Consider the following 20,791-nt stretch of genomic DNA (forward strand, 5'->3'; position numbering starts at 1 on the left):
ACGGCATCTGAGTATTCCAATGATATACATATCTTAGCATCTCCGGATGCTGGCCATTACCAATATTACGCGTCCGACCCGTATCTCTCCAACTTGAATCTTTCCGAGACTTAGCAATTCCCTTCGTTCATCGACTATGGCTTCCACTTCATGGGAGAGTAAGGTTGCTGCAAAGCAGCAGTCCAGTCGCGAGAAGATACCAAAAGAATGGCTTCTTCCAGCATCAGTCACGGACTTGCTCCAGATGCCGCTTTCAGAATATCCAAATCGCTTGATGAAGATGGGCATTGTACGAAAGTCGGGACTGCTGAGCGAGAGGGAACTGGAGATTACCGAGAAGTATACCGTTGAAGCGCTGTTGAGGCAGCTGAAGGATGGTACTCTATCGTCACTGGAGGTTACCATAGCGTTCTCGAAGAGAGCAGCCATGGCACAGCAGTTGGTACGTCAATTCTTCCTTCAGAATAGAGGACAAGCCACTAACGTAGTGTTATAGCTGTCTTGTCTCACAGAGACATACTTTGCTGAAGCACAAGAGCGGGCACGCTTCCTCGACAGTGAAAGAGCTAGCGGCCGTATCGTAGGCCCTCTGCACGGTCTACCCATCAGTCTCAAGGATGCTTTCCAAGTCGCTGGATCAGCAGCCACGATTGGGTTCGTTTCGTTTCTGGACCATGCGGCGTCGAAGGAAAACTCACCGCTCGTGGATATCCTGCTCGAGCTAGGCGCAGTCGTATATGTCAAGACCAACATCCCTCAGACGATGATGGTGAGTGCATCATCCCACATTGACATTAACAAGGCTCATGGACTAATGTAACGTAGACGGCCGACTCACAGAACAACATCTTCGGGCGTACTTTGAACCCTCACAACACTGCCCTCACTGCGGGAGGGTCGAGCGGAGGCGAAGGTGCACTTGTTGGATTTCGAGGATCTCCACTCGGTGTTGGAACAGACATTGCAGGTCAGTACATGTCGTCGAAGTTGTAGTGATCAGACTTGCTGATCTACACTAGGATCAATCCGCATACCCGCCCTCTGCTGTGGCACCTACGGCTTCAAGCCCTCTACAGCGCGCATCCCAGATGGCGGCCAAATGTCCCCCGTCTCCGCTGGCAACAACTTCTTCAACCCGTCTGCTGGTCCCCTAGCAAACGACATACACGCTCTAGGCGTTCTGTGTCGGTCACTCCTATCAGTGAGACCGGCCTTGTACGACGCCTCTGCTCTTGACGTTCCTTGGAGAGACCTAGGAGTACCGCCGAGCGCGCCGAAGCTAAGACTGGGTCTTTTGGCCGAGGACTCAGCCTTCCCCTTGCATCCGCCGGTCAAAAGAGCGCTAGCACAAGCTGTTAGCGCGCTCGAAGCAAAGGGCCACGAGGTGGTTCACATCGCGCCGGCGCGCGCTCAGGTCGCCAATGCGCTAGCCCTCGCGTTTGCCTTCTTTATGCTTGACGACACTCCCCCGACGCATGTAGCCGCTAGCGGTGAGCCTGTTGTTCCTTCAGTTATCCAGTCCATGGAGGTTTTCCATTCCTTCAAGTGTGACTTCCTGGACGACTGCAAGGGCCTGGAGGGCATCAAGAAATTAGCTGCGCTCAATGTCAAGCGGGATGCTATCCAAGATGAGTGGAGGAAGATTTGGAAGGAGCAGAAATTGGACGGAGTAATCGGTCCGGCTGCACAGCACACTGCGGTCGCTCACGATACATACGGGTTACCGCCGTATACGCTACTGTTGAACGTATTGGATGTAAGTCATGCTTACCCATCTCAAAGTGGCTGTAGAGAGCATTGCTAACGTCAAGCCAGTATCCCGCATGCGTACTTCCCTTTGGTAAAGCCTCAAGCGCTCTGGATGCTGAGCCCTTTGTCATGGGCCCTGGCCAAGTAGGCCCGAGTTGTAAGTCGCCGTCTTGACTCTTTGTACGGGTTTGAGACGCAAGCTAATGTATTCAATGCAGATAATCCCAAGCTCGTGGATGGTGCACCGACTGCCATCCAGGTCTTCACGAACAAGATGCGCGATGAAGAATGCCTGCAGGTGTCTGCTATCATCGATGAATGCTTGAAAGCTGTGTAAATGTCCTTTTTTGGTACTTATATGAGCATACTTCGATATCGCACATTCTACCACTTGCAACTTCGGCGTCGCACTGCAACGTCTTGTATTCTGCGAGATGTCTTCAACACTGCTGTATTTGACTGTCTGCAATGTCGACCGCTCGCTCCTGCAACATGATAAATGCGGTGGTAATCACCATGTCAACCAAGAAAAAAACTGAACAGGCCTACAGCCTACATCAAAATGGAAGCACACAAGATAGGTGACCTGGCGGCGATGTAGGCTCTAGACCTGTTCAGTTTTATTCTTGTATGAGCTTTCACTGTCTAACCGATTTATCTCGTACTCATCATCTCATCATCTCGTCTCGTCGTCCACTCTTCATAGTCTACATCCTTCCACTGTACAAGTCCATCCAAATCGTCTACCATTTCCCTCTAGTGTGCATGATCCTCGCCGCAACCGCAGTCAGGCCCAAATTCGCGTCGGGCCTGTCTCGCTTCCTCCTGCCATGGCTGTAGGGTGACCGCCCGCTTCGTCTCCCGTTCCCACTTTCCATGACCCTTCTTCTCGTTGAGTTCGACGAGAGCATCCAGCCACGCGGCAAGTCTGTACCCCGCCTTTGCGAGTTGCTTTGTAACGACAGGAATAGCAGTGTCCCAGTAAGCTCCTGACAGCTCTTGCGCAAACACTGCATCAGGGCCGTTGGGAATGACAGTGGAGCAGACAAATTTGTTGGCGTCACGCGCCCAAGTCATGGAGCTGCTGACTGCATCCTTCGCCTTCAGTCCCTTGAGCCACGTCTTGCTCTCCTTCTTGAACTTGCCGTGCTTCACTTCGGCGGTGAGGTTATTGGCCAGAGCCAATGCATTGGCTTGGGAGAAGTTTCCATAAGCCTTTTGCGGAATTGCTGTGTCCCAGATGGAGTGCAGGTTTGTTCGCGCGCCATTGAAAGTGACGTTGATGAGGTTACCACCTACGGCAATGTTCTCTACGTGGAGTGGCTGGTGGACATCGCCGACGAAGTGGATGACCCATTTTAGGGCTCTTTGCTGTTCGACGATGCCAACCGACTTCTGGAAAGCGCGGCTAGAGTAGTTGGCGATGGCGGAAACGATGCAACCCTCCTCAGGACAGTCGCGCTCGTAGTCGATATTGCAGCTCTCAGGCGGGTTGTCGAGCGCATCGATGTAGTGGAGAACGGAACTGAACTTCCCCTCCGGCTCAGAGCGGAAGTTATCAGCCCAGGTAGCCACATTGGCGAGATATGCGGATGAGGTGTCGTTCAAGAGGGTCTGCGCAAACTTGGCCGTCTTGTGGGAGACGAGGTTCTGTGCCATGTATGCCACTGCGGTGTGGCCGAGGGAACCCCAAGCGGAGGCATAGGGAACTGCCGCAAGGAGAGGTAGAAGCGACTTCGATGGTGCCATCTTGAACGTTAAAGTTATCGGGCTGGTCGAAGTGAAGCAGGAAAGAGGCTTATTGTCATGCTCACGCAGAGGACATGCGATGTTATAAGCAGCTGGGAACGGCAACGAAGTCGACCAATAGCTCTGATGGTATCGGCCATGGCCGTTTCGTCGCCACGATGCTTGATCGAGACCCTGTAGAGCGTGAGCGATGATATGCAGGTCCATGGGGATGCTAGCCCAGAAAGGAAGGTGCTACGCCACGATAGGCAGGAGCTGGTTAGCCGACCTCAACTTGAGCCTCTGTCAAAGAGCACGTTGCCCGTCTTGATTGGATAACCACAAAAACACAGCCGGAGATGAACATCTAAAGATCCCGTGGGCAGGGTAGCACGTTGTACGGGTGGGTGTCTAATGTATGTACCTACAAAACCAATGCAGCTAACAATGCTCCGAAGACAGCTAGGGTATCTCAAATCCGTGAGTCTTCGCCAAACGCCAGATGTAAATGCACGTTGTCACGATTGCGTTTATCGCTCCGCCTCTGCGGCATTGTCCTCGCCGCCTGCGTCCATATTGTTTGGCGTCTCGTCTTCGGCAGTCTCTTCTGGCAGAGCAGGCGGCCCTTCGATCAGGCGGAGCCACCACGCGGGAGGATCGAGAGGGCTGTGGTTGTTGTGCAGCGGCGGGTAGATGTCGTTGAAATAGTACCAGACTGGAGTGGGTTAGTTGTTGTCAACAAGAGCTGGGAGCGCAGACGTACTGTGGCCGACGACGATGCCGCACATCTCATCCTTGGGCACCGTCCCATGCATGATGAGCGAAAAGGCCAAGAGCACCCAGGGCAGGTAGGGCGCCTTGAAGACCAGCAGGCCAAGGAAACTGAGCATGGTGTCTGGGTTCTTCCTGCTCCAGATGTAGATGAGCGTGCTGGACAGAGCCGAGCCGAGAAAGGCCATGGAGAACATGGGCGCGATGCAGAGGAGCAGCGTCGAAGCGAATGTGAGGAGCCATGCGAAGTGTGCCGTGGAGCGGCCGGACGATTCCTCGAGCAGGCGCGCGTATCGCTGGAGGAAGAAGATGTGGTAGAGGAGGTCGAGGCTGAGTGGGCCGAAGTAGAAGAAGGTGGTGAGCAGTCGCCAGTACTATGCAGGTCAGTACGGGCTGGAACAGTCGCAGTGGTAGTGGTGGTAGGTACCTGGCTCTTGAAGAAGACGGTGCGCACGCTGTAGAAGAGCTGGAAGGGCGAGATGATATGGCACTGCACCAGCACACTGGCACTCAGCGCCGCCGTCATCCACCAGCGCGTGCACACGGGCATTTCGTAGAACCACTGCTCGAGCGGAAACCCTCCGGCCCCTCCCATCACGCCGTCCCCGCCTTGCAGAACATTCGCCATGGTTGAGCGCTCTAGGGATAACACAGGATGAAGAATGTGAGAAGAGGCAAGTTGCAGCGCCTGCACTCAGATACCTAAGTAAGCAGCGAGAGGCCAAGTGTCGCTCAGCAAACGCAGCCGCTTTCCGAGCGTGTGAACGATGGAGCCCATGTGGCTACGTAACTTGTCCGATGGCCCGCCAAGGCGCTAGGGCGAACAGCACGCGATCGCACCTTCCGCCCGCCGGGGGTCGGGTCCAAGCTCCTGCCCTGGGTGAATGCGAACCAGCCACAGCACCAGCCCCTCGTGTCAGTCGCGTCGGCAGACGGTCAAGATCGCGAAGGACGATGCGCCCGTGCTCCATTCACTACCGCGACCCTCGTACGCCATCTCATCGATATACCCGACGACGACGTGCCGACCGTTCGTCTTGTTGATCTTGACGCGCTTGAGCTTCGCGACTTTTCGCGCCGTGCACGCGCCGTGAACCCTCCCTCGTCGCCAATCCCACGCTCCAATTGATCCACCTGGACCCCGACACATCGCGCGATATCCTTAGACATCAAACCCAACATGTCTCCCAAATCTCCCACCAGAAAGAACAAGGCGCGACCGTCGCGAGGTGGACGAGCGAGTGTCGGAGGAAGGAAGGAGTCGGGCAAGAGACGTACGTAGTGCGCCGAATAGCCAAGTCTGCGCATCCCAGCTGACCATTGCGCAGTTGGACAAGCAGGACCCGCCCCCGATCGCGCAAAGAAGCGCTACAAGCCCGGCACCGTCGCTCTCCGTGAGATCAAGCGCTACCAGAAGTCAACCGACCTGCTCCTCCTGAAGCTCCCATTCCAGCGCCTCGTACGGACACTCCATACAGACATTCTGGCGACAGTCAGCTAACGTGCCTCCAGGTCCGCGAGATCGCGCAAACAGTCACAACCGAAGACGGCCCCAACAGATGGCAGAGTCAAGCCATCGTCGCCCTCCAAGAAGCCACCGAAGCCTTCCTCGTCAACCTATTCCACGATGCCAACCTCTGCGCCATCCACGCCAAGCGCGTTACCATACAGCAAAAGGACATTCAACTCGCGCGTCGTCTGCGAGCAGCTTGGGGTGCGCCGGTTTGAGTTAGCATGGTTGTTTTGGCAGAGACCCAATCTTCACTTCTGTTGGTACCGAGTTTGGAGGAAACGGGGCGTAACGTTGCGATCTAGAATACGTGCGCATACCTGAGAGGCTGCTTTTGGGAAACAATTGCGATTGGCGTTTCATGGCGCAGAGGTTACTCGCATGAGGCTTGTCTTCAGGATTGTTATTGATTACTGTTCATATATGTGCAGCATACCGACTACCGAGTTACAACTACATCCCTGTATATCAGTATTTTGGATGATCAAATGGAACAGAAATTCCACGTCTTCCGTTTCTTGACTTCGACCTGAATGGCGTGAATCATCTGGGGAACGACTCCAATCAGACGCTGACTACCAGTATAGTTAGTGGCATTGGCAGTCGTCCGCCGTTTCTTGCTTGAGTTGCTTGTACGTCGACGATGCCTTGGCTATCATCGTCTTCGCTGCGTGCGAACTGCTCGACCAGCTGGAGAGCGCGGAACACCGCCGAGGTAAGCTCCCCCGCCATACCCGGAACGTTGGCTTCTTATCGCCGGCAACCCTCATCACCTTCCACATACGCTTCGCAGCAAAGATCCAACTCTCCTCCGCAACCGGTAGCCGACCAACTAAGACATTACCGAATAAACAAGTGACGCAAAGCCTCCTTGGCAGCCTTGGCCCTGCATTGTCCCCGCCCGTATCACGTCGCTAGAATGCCATTCGACGTCATGAACTGGGTGCCTCAGGTCGGTGCCGCTGCGGCGATACATGCGCTATAGCTCAACCAGGAAGCTCAATGTCTGACATGCAGGCACTTGCAGGCTTGTACAATGGTTGCCAGGCAGACGAGTCAAGGTACCCTAATGTCAAGAACTACGTATAAAGTTGGCACTTGTGATACTTCCGTAACCTCTGCCCGCAGCAAATTGGAGAGCTCGATCTCCTCCTACCACAGCGATCATGGTTGCATTCAGGCTGTCGCTTCTTGGAGCAGCTGGGCTTCTGAGTGGGGTTGTCAACGCTCAGTTTCCTCCGACACCAGAGGGCGTGACCGTTCTTGAATCGCAACTTGATGAGGGTGTCACGATCTCATACAAGGAGGTAGGTCATCCTCCTCACAGTGCTTGATCCGTCTACTAATGACCCCAGACCGACCTCTGTGAAACCACAGAAGGCGTCCGAAGCTTCTCCGGCTATGTTCACCTCCCAGCTGGAGCACTTGCCGATCTCGGTGTCGAGAACCAAACCTACGAGATCAACACCTACTTTTGGTTCTTTGAATCGAGGAAAGATCCTGCCAATGCCCCTCTCTCCATCTGGATGAACGGTAAACAGCTTGGAAAGAACGCATTGCGACGTTGACTGACACTATCAGGTGGACCCGGCTCCAGTTCCTTTGTTGGACTTTTGCGTGAGAACGGACCATGCTTCATTGGTGCCGATTCCAATAGTACCTACCTCAACGAATGGTCGTGGAACAACGAGGGTGAGCAAGTCTATAGTACAGCATTTGGTCTTCTGAGTATCACGGCTAATGGAATCAGTCAACATGCTTTATCTCGACCAGCCCGTTCAGGTTGGCATGAGCTATGACAGCCTGGTCAACATCACCACTAATCTAGACACCGGCGATCTTGAGGTTGTAGACTTCGGCAACGGCCCTGTTCCTCCCCAAAACAACAGCTTCTATGTCGGCACCTACCCTAGCGAAAACTCCAACCTCACCACACGTGGTACTGAGAACTCTGCACGAGCGCTCTGGAACTTTGCCCAAGTCTGGTTCCAGGAATTTCCTGAGCACAAGCCAAATGATGACAGAATCTCTATTGCGACAGAATCTTACGGAGGTCGTTATGGACCAGCGTTTGCAGCTTACTTCCAGGAGCAGAACGAGAAGATCGAGAACGGGACGTGGAGCGAGGCCGGACAGACACATCTCTTACACCTCGACACTCTACTTATCATTAATGGCTGCATTGATCGTTACGTCCAATGGCCGGCTTACCCAAGGATGCAGTACAACAACACGTACGGTATCAAGGCTGTGAACGAGTCGCGCTATGAGGAAGTGCTCGACAACCTATACAAGGAGGGAGGCTGTCTTGATCAAATTGAAGAATGTCGCAACATCAGCCTTATATACGATCCTACTAACCAAGGCTACAACGAGACCGTCAACGAAGTATGTGAGGCGGCAGAGACATTCTGTTCCGAAACGATCCGTGATCCTTACTTCGACACCGACCTCAACTACTACGACATCTCCGCCCCCGGTGCAGCTGCTTTCCCACCACCATGGTATCAAGGCTGGCTGAATCAGCCACATGTACAGCAGGGACTTGGTGTACCTCTCAACTGGACTCAATCGAACTCGGCCGTGTCGCGGGCATTCCGAGGTATTGGCGATTATCCACGTCCAGGTTGGAAGGAGGATCTAGCGTATCTTCTCGAAGAGGGTATCAAGGTCACACTGGTGTATGGTGACCGAGACTATGCCTGCAATTGTCAGTATTGCCCCAAGAAGGCTGCGTTTGAGACATGAACTGACACTTTGCAACGTTTAGGGTACGGTGGTGAACTGCTCTCGCTTGCTATCCCCTACGACAACGCCACTTCATTCGCGGATGCCGGATATGCGCCTGTCGTCGTGAACGATACCTACATCGGGGGCCAAGTGCGTCAATACGGCAATCTATCCTTTACGCGAGTGTACGAAGCTGGTCACGAGGTACCAGCCTACCAGCCCGAAACCGCGTACAAGATCTTCACACGCGCTCTCTTCAACCGCGACATCAGCACCGGCAACATTTCTACGACCGAGACCCCTGACTACGCCAGTGAAGGACCAAGTGACGTGTATAACATCACCAATGAGCCGATTGTCGATGAGGGCACGCAATGCTACGTTCTTGACCCCGGTCAGTGCACAGCGGAGCAGTGGGAGTCAGTCATGAATGGAACGGCCCTGGTGCGAAACTGGATCGTTGTCGACGCCAACACTAGCTACCTGTTCCCAGATCTAGCTGGTAACGGTACATCGAGCAACGGAAGTACACCTTCTGGCACGGGTTTGCCAATGCCCACTTACACCGCGGCTGCATCCGGTGGTCTCTCTGCGAGCGTTTTGGGCAGTGCGATGATTGCTGCGGTTGTAGGAAGTTTGGTGATGCTTTAAACAATAGCATAATAGTCGCGACGATATGAGAATCGCAATTATGCTCATACGATAACCATGATATCTGTAGTACTTACATGTGCTCCAGGCAAGCAATACATAGATACTGGCCTGTTCCACATCATCACATTATGCACTGGTGCATTGGATGCGCGTGACGTCATGACTTCAACACGCGAAACCGTACTTTTGTCTCGCAGATATGCACATTCTCAACGACCTCGACGCGTCGCAAGCTCTCCAAGCAGACGTGAACCCATGACCATGTCTCGTCCCATGTACTCCGCGTTCCAGAGACATCTACTCTTCTTCTCAACGCCCACATCTCCACCCAGACTTACCTTCGGATCCGCCCTCCGCGCAGGCGTATCAATCGGCCTAGACTTCCCCGTCGCAGTCCTCCTGAGCCTATCCCTCCGGCTCATGTACGCGCCCTTCCCCTTCCTCTGGTCCCCCATCATCGTCGATAAGATCCCAGCGTCAGCACATCGCACACAATTGAGCTCCGTCACTCTACCAAAGGGAAAAGCCGACTATACTTGCACCGAGCTGCTATCTCTTCTCAACAACAGCGCCGAGGAGAATCAGGGCAAGGGCTGGTTGAAACACAAGATTGATCAGGGGCATGTGGTGGGGTTTTGGAGTATGGCTGCGAGTGCAAGGACGCATACTGTTAGGAGGGATGATGTCGAGCGGTTCCAACAGGGGGAGTGGGAAGGGCCTGTTGTTAAGAGGAGACGGGGGAGAGACGATGTTTTGCCGCTTTGGAGGGGTGGGCCGATATGGGTTGGGGGGCACAGTTGGGCTGTCTGGAAGGTTCTTGGAGTGAGGGTTTATGAGGATAAGAGGCGGTAGATAGTCGCATGATCTTGCGTGGACATCGTACAGAAAGAATAGAGTGCGCCTTTGACTCAGACTGCGGTGAAGATGGTACAGCGAAACCTGCACATTCGCGCCTGCGGATGAATGTTTTAGCGGCCTTTGCACAAGTTACAAACGGCCGCCTTCCGCAGTCTTGTTACACATGCTTATTTCATGGCTTACTTAGCATCACAAGCGCTCATAAATCCGCTGCCCGAATCTAGATCTTTGGCTGCTGAGTCGAAGCCCGCTTTTTTCCGAAGAAAAAGGGCTCTGCGCGTTATCAGATCCTGACTTTGACAGCGGTCGAAGTTCGGCGGACCCGCTTTTCTTTGCCTGACAGACGCAATTCCGCGCTCACGTAAAGAACGTTGAAGATTGCTCAGAAAAATGTCAGGAGCGATGGGCGCCAAACTAGGACGCGCATCGCGCTGTGGTCACCTTTGCACACATACTTCTACACGCTCTTCGAGTCGCGGTAGTCATTTTTACACAGACATTGCCTGCCTCCGCCTCGAGACGCGTCGTTGAGAATCGACGAGCACTGTCGTCATCGCGGTACCATCTCGGAACTCACAGCCAAAACGACATAGGCGCAGAAATTGAAGTCCATTCAGCACAAGTTTACATTCACGATCTTTCGCGATAACACGAGCGTTTCACGATAGTCTCGAGAAGACACATTCCAGCAGGCGCTTTCCTCGGTCACGCCGTCGAACCATCTCGAAATGGAGGAATCAAGAGGCTCTTTAGAGCCAACAGGCGAGAAGTTCTCGTCTACCTCCGACCAGGACTTTGACGACAGCGACTCCCACGAAGACATGGACCACCGCGACTCTCGCCACTCTGCGCAAGCTTCCAAGCAGCAGGACCTGGAACTCGCAAAAACGAAGTCAATCGCAGAGACCATGTCTCCACTCCGCGAAGCTTTCTTTGTCGGTTTGCTCTGCTCTGCTCAGTTCGTCACACAAGCAGGTCTGCTCGGCACTCTCAATATCTTGCATATCATCGGATCCGATCTTGGTATCACCGACCCCGGTGTCCTGTCGTGGCTGATAGCGGGTTATTCGTTGACAGTCGGTACCTTCATCCTGCTATCTGGCCGTTGCGGAGATCTCTTCGGATACAAGAACATGTTGATCATCGGCTATATCTGGTTTGGCGTCTGGATGATAGTAGCCGGTTGCAGCGTCTACATTGAGGGAAATGGTGGTCAGGTGCTTTTCATCTTCTCGCGCGTGCTGGGAGGTATTGGACCGGCAATACTACTGCCCAATGCGCTTGGTCTACTAGGCGCAACGTACAACGAGGGAAAGAGGAAGGATATGGTGTTCTCGCTATTTGGAGCATGCGCACCCGGTATGTATTTGCCCATTGTCTTATGGATATTGTCTAACGTCATATAGGTGGTGGTATAGCTGGCGGCGCGTTCGCTGGTCTCTGGGCGCTCTTGTGGTGGCCATGGGCATTCTGGACGTTCGGTATTGCGCTGTTCTGCCTTGCCATTTTGTCGATCTTCATCCTCCCCTCAGTACCGCTCGATCCGGAAGTTCGCAATCTCTCGCACAGGGAACGAGTTCGTGAGCTTGACCTACTCGGCGCAAGTGTGGGCATTACCGCCATGATCCTGTTCAACTTCGCCTGGAACCAAGCGCCTGGTTTTGGATGGGGACACCCCTACATCTACGTCCTGCTAATAGTCGGCCTTCTTCTCTTTCCGCTTTTCTTTTGGATCGAGATTAAAGTCGCCAAGAAGCCTCTCATACCATTTGATGCTCTCAGCACGGATGTCTCGTTCGTGTTGACTTGCATAGCCTGTGGCTGGGCCGCTTTCGGTAAGAGTCGCCTTTCCAGATACCTTTGAGCGCATGACTAACCACAGTTGCAGGTATTTGGGTTTATTACTTCATCCAAATGCTTCAGCAGCTGCGTGGGGAGTCCCCACTTCTCACAATGGCTCATCTCTGTCCTGTCGTGATCTCCGGCTTCATCGCTGCGGTCACTACTGGCCGTGTCATCTCGCGCATCGGCCCAGGATGGGTCATGCTTATCAGCATGCTAGCGTTTTTGACAGGCAACATTCTCGTCGCTACACTCCCCGTCAACCAGATCTACTGGGCGCAAACCTTTGTTACCACGCTCATCATCCCATGGGGCATGGACATGAGTTTTCCCGCCGGCACGCTGATCATGAGTAATGCTGTCGCTAAGAAGCACCAAGGCATGGCAGCGAGTTTGGTCAACACGATCGTGAACTACAGTATCAGTATCGGGGTTGGTATCGCAGGAACAGTGGAGGTGCACGTCAACAGTGGCGGAAGAACGGCGGAGGATGAACTGCACGGTTATCGTGGCGCCATGTACGTTAGCGTCGGACTGAGCGGCATGGGTGTGGTGACGAGCTTGCTGTTCCTGCTCAAGATGTGGTTGAGAGAGAAGAGGGCACAGAACAAGATCTGAGTTTGCAGTCTTAGTATTCAATCTAGATTAAACATTACTGACTTTCTTTGGCGTGCAGTTCCGCAGCTTTGTGCGTGTGCCTGCCATCTCTGAGTGATTACGTCATCGTGTCGCACCATCCCGCGATCGCAATTTCTTGTTCATCGCGGTCACCCATCCGGCACGTCAGCGCCGCATTTCAGCATCAAGATACGACAGTGCTTTGATCAATGACATTTACCCGACTCGCGCCGTCCTGAGGAATCCAGGGAATTCAACGTCGAGTGGCGGATGATACGCACCGGATGATACCGTCAGGGTCTTTGGTACAGTCAACCGAGAGCGAGCTTATTCGCGAAATCGAAAACCGCGCAATCCACTACAGAGTAAGCAGAGCATCAACATCCCTTAGTCTGCTATGCTACCGCCCAATACTCTAAGCATGAGGTCCATTATGACGCCTCACGATGACCCGCCTATCTACCAGCTGCCGGAAGAGTTACTGCTGCACGTCGCCTCTTATCTTCCCGACGCAGCTGCACCCACGACCCTCAAGGACCTGAGTCTCACGTCCCGCAGATTTCGCTCTGTCGCCCAAGATGCCCTTTACACCACAGTAAAACTGTCCATGTCATGTGGGAGTCACCCCAAGGTGAGCTCCCTTCTGCAGCTGCTGCGTACTCTCTTGGACCGCGCAGACCTTGCTACAAAGATCAGAACCCTGCGCGTTGGGACAATTCGCAAGAATGTCGCGAAGCTTTGCGAACAGCAGGACTTCGACCTCGCGTCTCTACGCATGCGAAGCTTGGCAAAGCTGGAACAAATGGGAAATTCTGCATCGCATCCTTGGCATCGGACCATTCGGAATTCGATAGAGTCGGGATTTGCTGGACTGCTGCTCGCACTGCTTCCCAACCTCACCCACCTTGAAGTCTGGGTGAAAGATCATCCTCGCGGTCCGCCTTCAGGCGAGTGCATCTCCGGGCTTTTCGGGGGGATGTTCGCCCCTGCTGGCATTATTCACGGTTGGAGCACGCTTCGACATTTGACTACGAGCGACACACACTTGCTGAAATCCGGCATTCACTATGAGAATCTTAAAAGCCTCGATCTAAAAACGATTTCCATTGGTACCATCCTGCGTCTCAACGGTCCTGGGTGTCTACAGGGCGCCGAGAACCTTGATGATCTAGCCTTGAGTGTCTCGATACAATTTGCAGATCGTCCCCTCGTTGAGAAGGCGGAAATCCAACTCAGTGACCTTTTTGAAGCTCTCGACTGCAGCCGGCTACGAAGTCTCAAAATGCAGTTGTGAGTTTGTTAGTGCATCATCTACGTTGCCCCTGCTAACATTCACTCGCGCAGTATCAACGACAGCTATCATCTCACTGACGATCGGGATACCCAGCTTGATGCAGGTTATCTCATAGATCAACTTGATAGCATGCGAGACAGTCTAGAAACGCTTGCAATCACGCATGAGATTACCGATGACGACTCGGATTTGGAATGGCTGCTGGAATTGCTGACGAACCAGAAGAGATCGTTTAAACACTTCACCAACCTCAAGCATCTCACCATTCCACAGTTGTTCATTTTCAATGCGGAGCCGGCAGATTGGCTGGAAGACTGCTGCCAGCCGAGAGATTTGCCACCAAAGCTCGAGACGTTGGAGATCCTTTATCCTCAAACAGATATAGAAGACTGGGTAGAGCGCTTCGAGCTCCCAGAGTATCAATACAATAGGGCCTTAGCCATTCAAGCCAAGCTGCCCTCGGCTTTGCGGAGGATCACATTGACGTGTCGCGACGAAGTTGGCTCATCTGCATCGTTCTTCACAGAGTACGTAGACGCGATCTGGCCGAAGCTGTCATTGAGTCTCCAAATTCAGACGTATGTCTTCTGTCAGATCCAAGGAACTAGGTACAACTTGATAGACTCCTATGAGGAAGAGCATCGCATCAAGGACGAGGAAACGACTGACAGCGCAGAGGAAACGACTGATAGTGGAGACTACAAAGAGCATTCTGGACCTCGGGTGTATCCTACGACCGACAGCGAAGAGGAAACGACTGATAGTGAGACTACGTAGAGCATTCTGGACCTCAGGTATATCCTGTACGTGACACAGGGGAACACAACTTCGACGCAGGATCGGACGAATAAAGACTAGAAGCGAAGCCTTCTCGACCAACAGTCACTTGGTCTGGCAGCCTGCTTGCATGCCCTTATCAATCCACAGAAATGGACGCAGAGAGACTACATGCAAAGCCTCCTCGATGAATTCTCAATGGACCAGACGGACTGGACGGCTACAGCCTCAGTATTTGAGCCGGTGAGGCGAGGGTACGCCATGCCCGACTAGCGCACGGGCGCAGTGGTCCAGATGTTCATTGGAGGCGTTCATGCATGTTCCCGGTCAGCGATTCGAGCCGAATCCCGCCCCACCATCAACGCTTAGCCAAGATAGTCCTGCATGCAGCAAATATTGGGCATTGCGCCTGCTTATTCCCATGGCAGTAACAATTCGCGATATCATCGTCCACATGATCAATACGATGTCCGGGTACCCGGTGACATCCTGTGGCGTTCCTTTCCAGGCTTCTGAGCACGCATCTAGTATGCAGCCTGATATATCATGCAGCCAACACGGACTACCGGTCTTGAGCGGGCAAATCCGAGCCCATCACTGAGGTAGCGTCTTGAGGTGCAAGTCAATGAATGGTACTATCTACGCGGAGATCAGTCTGTGTGCGCGATGCGTCAAGTCCGTCAGCCTCGTAAATTGGCGATATCTTCCACATGTCTATTCTTGGGCGTCTGCGGAGCTGGACTTCCGCATCAGCCTTGGACAGTGCTATTGTAAGCTAAGCTAGACGGGCATCATGGCGTTGGCGAGTGTGAGATGAATGATTATGGTCGAGAGGCGATGGGAACAGAGGTCAGCGTGTTGTAAGCTGACATGCCGCCAAAACCTTATCAAAGAACTATAAGTTCGAAGCTTTCCTTGCATTGAGACTCATATCAGCAACAAAGCCGCTGCCTCCACTTCTCAATCTTCGACATGAGCTTCAGGTCCAGTCTATCAGCGATCTATATCGCCGTACTCATCCTAGCGGGTTCAGTCGACTCTGCCTCTGTCACTATCAGCCGTTCAGGATGGACCGCAACGTCGGACAGTTTCCAAGCTGGTAATGAGCCTTTTAAAGCGCTCGATGGAAATGCGACATCGTTCTGGCACTCAAAATATGATCCCGCGCCAGCCGACACTCTACCAAACTGGATCATCGTGGACATGAAAGCATCCTATAACATCAACGCCGTCAGTCTCCAGCCACGCCCAAGCGACAACGCCAATGGCAGGATTGGAGGACACAGGATCGAGATTAGTACCGACAACTCGAGCTGGAAGGTCGTCGCTGTCGGCACATACAACAACGATGCCACGACCAAGAAGACTTCCTTCGTCGCGAAACCGGCACGATATGTTAGGATCACAGCTACCTCAGAAGCTCAAAGCGCCGTCAACCAATGGACCACCGTCGCTGAGATCAACATCTTCCAGGATACAGCATACGCTCCGCCAGCGGCAGGCAAAGGCTTGTGGGAGAAGACTGTGGATTTCCCGCTTGTACCGGCAGCTGTCTCATTACTCCCGAACGGAAAGGTACTGATGTGGTCGGCCTTCGCGAAGGACAACTTTGGCGGATCCAGAGGCTTCACCCAAACAGGCATTTATGATCCTGCTACGGGCGAGTCGAGCCAGCTTCAGGTCTCCAATACACAGCACGACATGTTCTGCCCAGGTATCTCCCTGGACTTCAACGGCCGTGTTATCGTTTCGGGGGGCAGCGACGCTGCAAAGACCAGCATCTATGACCCTTCTAGTGACGCTTGGACCCCAGGAAGCGACATGCGGATCGCTCGGGGGTACCAATCTACCGCTACTTGCTCCGACGGGCGCATCTTCAATATCGGCGGATCATGGAGCGGCAACAGGGGTGGCAAGAACGGAGAGATCTATAGCGCTACTGCAAATACTTGGGCTCTGGTACAGAATGCGCTCGTCAGCCCTATGCTTACAGCTGATACTGCGGGCGTATATCGTTCGGATAACCATGCCTGGCTCTTTGGGTAAGTCCAGCGCCTGATAATCATTGAACTTATTGCTGACCAACTACAGATGGAAGAACCAGACGGTATTTCAAGCCGGCCCTTCGATCGCCATGAACTGGTACGATACTGTCGGATCTGGAAGTACCACAGGTGCTGGTAACCGCTTGGATGACGGGGATGCCATGTGTGGCAATGCGGTCATGTTCGACGCCACAGCCGGAAAGATACTCACTGCAGGAGGTGCTGCAAACTACGAAAACAGGTATGAACCGACTTTCGCATCACTCACGCAGCAATGCTGACTTCGTTGTCTTTTAGTGACGGACGCACAAGTGCCTATGTCGTCACGATAGGTGCACCAAAGACTAACCCAACCGTCGCCAAAACCCAGTCTATGACCTATCCGCGTGGTTTCGCGAATGGTGTCGCGCTTCCTGACGGAACAGTCTTCGTTGCTGGTGGACAATCGCGTCTGCACCCGTTCAACGACGACACGGCGCAGCTGACTCCGGAGCTGTGGGACCCCACTACTGGAAGATGGACACAGTTGAACCCCATGCAAATTCCCAGGACATACCACTCCGTAGCAATCCTCATGCCGGATGCGACCGTCTTCGTCGGCGGTGGCGGCTTGTGCGGTTCTTGCGGTGCCAACAATCACTTCGACGCCGAGATCTTTGTACCGCCCTACCTTCTGAACGCTGACGGTACAAGACGCGCACGTCCTGTCATAAGCACTGTAGCCACTACTGCCAGACTCGGCGCGAATTTGAGCATCACCACGACTGCGGCTGTTACCAAGTTCTCGCTGGTGAGGTTTGGCACCGCCACTCATACCGTCAACACCGATCAAAGAAGGATCGCATTAACGATGTCGGGTAGCGGTACGAGCTATACGGTGGCTATCCCGGGCGACCCAGGAGTCGCGTTGCCTGGATACTGGCTTTTGTTCGCGATCGACGCCAACGGCACGCCTAGTGTGGGCAAGACCATCAAGCTTGCCTTGTAGAGATGCATTGAGAAGGGCAAGGACCTATATGCCGATTTCTTCCGTCTTGCTTCTTTCTTTTGCTACGTGGACCACTTCTTGCTTGTGCGGTCCGACGTCCTCTGGCCGAGTACATGAGTACATTACGAGTCTGCGGCGAGAACGTCTGATATGCTTCTGGGTTTCACTTTTCGATATTTTGGTTCCATTCATGCACTCTTCATTATGGGTTAAGCTGTCGCACGGTTGACTCATGGATTGCTTCGCTACATTAAATATACACATCAAGAAAGGGAACAGAAAGTAACAACACGCGCTCTCAAAGTCGACATCCTACCCGAGGCTCCAACCTCAGGTCATTTTCCAACGCGTGGTAAAAGGTCTTCGACCTATTTTTTTTCCGCTTCATTTCACGACAAATCTTTCACTGTCGCATGGCTCTTATCGCCGATTGGCCTCCACAATGCCAGCGGCAATCTTCTCCGCGAGCGCATCTACGCGAATGTTAGCAGACGTCCACACAACACTTGAGCTCGCATGGGAAACTTACAAATCGTACTGGTGGGGTGACCCGGCGGCAGGATAGGCAATGCACTCGCATCTACAACCCTCAAGCCCTTGACGCCATAAACCTTAGCTTCGGTGTCCACCACCGCCATGTTATCATCCTTCTTTCCCATCTTACACGTGCAAGACGCATGCCAGATAGTCATCAAACTGTCTCTCACTACAGCCAAGATCTCCTCGTCGCTGTCCTTCTCCTTGCCTGGCCAGTATTCGTCACCAATCACAACTTGCTGCATGGTTTCCGAGTTCCAGATCTGGCGCATGCGACGGTAGAGCGCGACGGCGAGTTCTTGGTCCGCAGGAGAGGTGAGCCAGTTGGGGTTGATCAGAGGCGAGCTGCTCATGGATGCCGATTGCAGGGTAACGTTGCCGCGGGACGTGGGTGCTACGATGCCTCCGAGGATAGTGGCGTATTGCTTGCCATCTAGGGGTTGTTGAAGGACGGGGAGGGAGAAGTCGCCGATGTAGCCGTTTCCGCTGATAAGCTGTTCAAAGTTTGTGATTAGCGTCTGTCTTGCATTGTCATCATCAAAATCTAGGGACTTACCTCAGCTTCTGGCCAGTCATCGGTGAATTGGTTCAAGGCATCGACGGTGGACTGAGAGAAGTTTTGGCGGAACTCTTGGGGCAGCTTTTCCCAGCCGAGGAACTCGACGACATTGGAAGAAAGCACACCTTCGCCTTTCAAGGTGTAGTCGGCCAGAGCATCGGCAAGTGCAACGGGATTGTGGAGGGTGTTGTCCAGCGTGTTGAAGCTGACTTCGTAAGCTGGTCCGAACATAATATGATCCCACATGTTCTGGCCTACGCCCGGGCGATCGGCAACCACATCGATGTTGAACTTCTCCAAAGTCTCCTTTGGACCTACACCCGATACCATGAGTAACTGGGGGCTGTGGAAGGCACCTGCGGAAACGATGACCTCCTTGGAAGCATGGATGTCGTAGGTAATGGCCGTAGACTGAACCCTTACGCCGGTCGCGGTCTTGTTGCCATCAAAGAGGATCTTCTGGGCCTGGGTGTTTGCGTACACGGCGAGCTTGTCGTTGTCGAGCGCTGTTTTGATGTACTCGTCCGATGCACTGCGGGTCTGCTCCTTCGCGTCGATGAAAGTTTGGGTGTAGTGTGTTCCCATGAGTTTGCCGCTATCAAATTCGCTGGTCCTTTTCAAGCCGACTGCATGAAGAGCCTTCTCCATCCAGGTCGAGAATGGAGAGACATAGTTGGAGTAACCGATCTGGATAGGTCCTCCCGGTGTTTGGAAGGCACTCTCGTCGTACTGCGTAGTCACATTGTCGCCACGTATGGCGTCGTTCGGCTTGGTGAAGGTGACAGCCTTCTTGAAGTAGGGTTCAAAGTTGGCAAACGTGTAACTCTCGTCGCCCACAGCGTCGGCCCAGGTTTGGTATGAGCCCTCAGTACCTCTGGAAAAGGATTAGTACACCGCAATCGCTTGCAGAGACGACTCTTCGTACCTGTGATGGATTAGGAAGTTGAGTGCGGAACTGCATGAAAGACATCGTTAGTCATGTAATATGTGTTGTGTTATAGGAGGTACTTACGAGCCACCCAAGCATTTTCCCTGCGCATAGTGCACGCGTCTATTGTCCGCGCCCGCTTGAGGCTCCGTAGTCAAAACCCAATCAACAATAGGATCAGAGTCCAGAGGATTGGCACCAATTCCCACGATGCCACCGGCGGGTGTGGAGCCTAAAACAGGCTTTCCGATTTGGTAGTAAAGTCCAGCCTCAATGATGGCGACCGAGTAGCCCGCTTCAGCGAGGCGCACACCGATCGCATTGCCAGCGGTCCCACCGCCCACGACAACGTAGTCGTACGTCTTCTCCACGCCAATAGCACCTTCGATGGAACCAAGTAAACCTTGCACTAGCCCTTTGCCGCTCAGGATTGAACCTAGTGAGTCCAGAAAAGGGTTCACGAGTGAGTCCAGTATCGGCGCGGCATGGGTATGTGGAAGGCTGAGCGAGGCAGTCAAAAGTACGCTAAGAAGCGAGTGCTTTTGAAGATGCATGGTAATAATGAATGACAGAAAACAAAGTTAACGAATGTTTTACGCAAAGGAGTGTGGCAGAATGAATCGTTACCAGGCATGACCTGGGGGGTCTAAGAAAGTCTATCGCATCGTTTAGGGGCATGCGCACCATTCGGCCTTGTCGCGGAACTATTCGCTCGGATCGCATCGCCAGGCAGAATAGATCCCTGATGTGGCCGAAGACATCCCTCACCGGGCCGAATGTATACCTAGGGATGCCTCATTGTGGCTACCGGCAACCTGATCATCGTCCGAATCGGCAAGCCCCTTGCATGTATGGAATTGCGATTAGCGAATCCTGACCCAAAGTGAACGACAACATGGAGACAGCTGAGATTGCGCGCGAAGATCCGAATGCCTTGTTGGAAGAATACCGAGGCGCAAACTTGGGATGCCGTAGAGTCCAGAGCATGAGGGCAAACGCAATGCGTAGGATTCGCTGCCAAAATGTGTCGGGCCAGAGAGTTCCGTCTCCAATCGACCGCTCACGCACTAGAACAGACAGGCAACTCCGCGATCCCGATTCCCCGCGTTCAAACCGCGTGCCGACATCCGCAGTCCCCTTGTTGAAAGTTTCCGAGGCCTGGAGTGATTTTCCTGCGATGTTATTCGATCGTTGGATTACGGG

The 20,791-nt window shown here is 53.4% G+C and overlaps 9 protein-coding genes across 9 annotated transcripts; 6 read left to right on the forward strand and 3 right to left on the reverse strand.

The window, feature by feature from the left end:
* Positions 1-136: 136 nt before the first annotated feature.
* On the forward strand, positions 137-2,086 carry J4E86_011322 (uncharacterized protein; the record flags this gene model as incomplete). The annotated part of the gene is made up of 6 exons (XM_051451815.1): positions 137-442; positions 497-769; positions 826-967; positions 1,020-1,756; positions 1,816-1,906; positions 1,968-2,086. 6 exons carry the CDS (start codon positions 137-139, stop codon positions 2,084-2,086), a joined length of 1,668 nt encoding a protein of 555 aa, XP_051297072.1.
* Positions 2,087-2,505: 419 nt separating this feature from the next.
* J4E86_011323 (uncharacterized protein) lies at positions 2,506-3,705 on the reverse strand (the record flags this gene model as incomplete). Its single annotated transcript, XM_051451816.1, has 1 exon — positions 2,506-3,705. One exon carries the CDS (start codon positions 3,703-3,705, stop codon positions 2,506-2,508), a length of 1,200 nt encoding a protein of 399 aa, XP_051297073.1.
* A 302-nt stretch (positions 3,706-4,007) lies between these two features.
* J4E86_011324 (uncharacterized protein) lies at positions 4,008-4,876 on the reverse strand (the record flags this gene model as incomplete). Its single annotated transcript, XM_051451817.1, has 3 exons — positions 4,008-4,192; positions 4,241-4,622; positions 4,676-4,876. The coding sequence occupies 3 exons, from the start codon at positions 4,874-4,876 to the stop codon at positions 4,008-4,010; spliced, it is 768 nt and encodes a 255-aa protein (XP_051297074.1).
* Positions 4,877-5,428: 552 nt separating this feature from the next.
* Positions 5,429-5,976, forward strand: HH3V (histone H3-like centromeric protein hH3v; the record flags this gene model as incomplete). Its single annotated transcript, XM_051451818.1, has 3 exons — positions 5,429-5,522; positions 5,577-5,707; positions 5,761-5,976. 3 exons carry the CDS (start codon positions 5,429-5,431, stop codon positions 5,974-5,976), a joined length of 441 nt encoding a protein of 146 aa, XP_051297075.1.
* Positions 5,977-6,924: 948 nt separating this feature from the next.
* Positions 6,925-9,994, forward strand: J4E86_011326 (uncharacterized protein; the record flags this gene model as incomplete). The annotated part of the gene is made up of 6 exons (XM_051451819.1): positions 6,925-7,065; positions 7,114-7,291; positions 7,340-7,450; positions 7,509-8,468; positions 8,529-9,115; positions 9,434-9,994. 6 exons carry the CDS (start codon positions 6,925-6,927, stop codon positions 9,992-9,994), a joined length of 2,538 nt encoding a protein of 845 aa, XP_051297076.1.
* Positions 9,995-10,728: 734 nt separating this feature from the next.
* On the forward strand, positions 10,729-12,460 carry J4E86_011327 (uncharacterized protein; the record flags this gene model as incomplete). The annotated part of the gene is made up of 3 exons (XM_051451820.1): positions 10,729-11,359; positions 11,407-11,835; positions 11,889-12,460. 3 exons carry the CDS (start codon positions 10,729-10,731, stop codon positions 12,458-12,460), a joined length of 1,632 nt encoding a protein of 543 aa, XP_051297077.1.
* Positions 12,461-12,893: 433 nt separating this feature from the next.
* Positions 12,894-14,605, forward strand: J4E86_011328 (uncharacterized protein; the record flags this gene model as incomplete). The annotated part of the gene is made up of 3 exons (XM_051451821.1): positions 12,894-13,750; positions 13,805-14,517; positions 14,571-14,605. The coding sequence occupies 3 exons, from the start codon at positions 12,894-12,896 to the stop codon at positions 14,603-14,605; spliced, it is 1,605 nt and encodes a 534-aa protein (XP_051297078.1).
* An 898-nt stretch (positions 14,606-15,503) lies between these two features.
* On the forward strand, positions 15,504-17,564 carry J4E86_011329 (uncharacterized protein; the record flags this gene model as incomplete). Its single annotated transcript, XM_051451822.1, has 3 exons — positions 15,504-16,573; positions 16,623-16,817; positions 16,874-17,564. 3 exons carry the CDS (start codon positions 15,504-15,506, stop codon positions 17,562-17,564), a joined length of 1,956 nt encoding a protein of 651 aa, XP_051297079.1.
* A 420-nt stretch (positions 17,565-17,984) lies between these two features.
* J4E86_011330 (uncharacterized protein) lies at positions 17,985-20,142 on the reverse strand (the record flags this gene model as incomplete). Its single annotated transcript, XM_051451823.1, has 4 exons — positions 17,985-18,037; positions 18,094-18,595; positions 18,658-19,534; positions 19,673-20,142. 4 exons carry the CDS (start codon positions 20,140-20,142, stop codon positions 17,985-17,987), a joined length of 1,902 nt encoding a protein of 633 aa, XP_051297080.1.
* Positions 20,143-20,791: the final 649 nt, after the last annotated feature.

This window comes from Alternaria arbusti, assembly GCF_024043155.1.
Source record: "Alternaria arbusti strain BMP 1465 chromosome Unknown scaffold_32, whole genome shotgun sequence".
Taxonomy (NCBI): domain Eukaryota; kingdom Fungi; phylum Ascomycota; class Dothideomycetes; order Pleosporales; family Pleosporaceae; genus Alternaria; species Alternaria arbusti.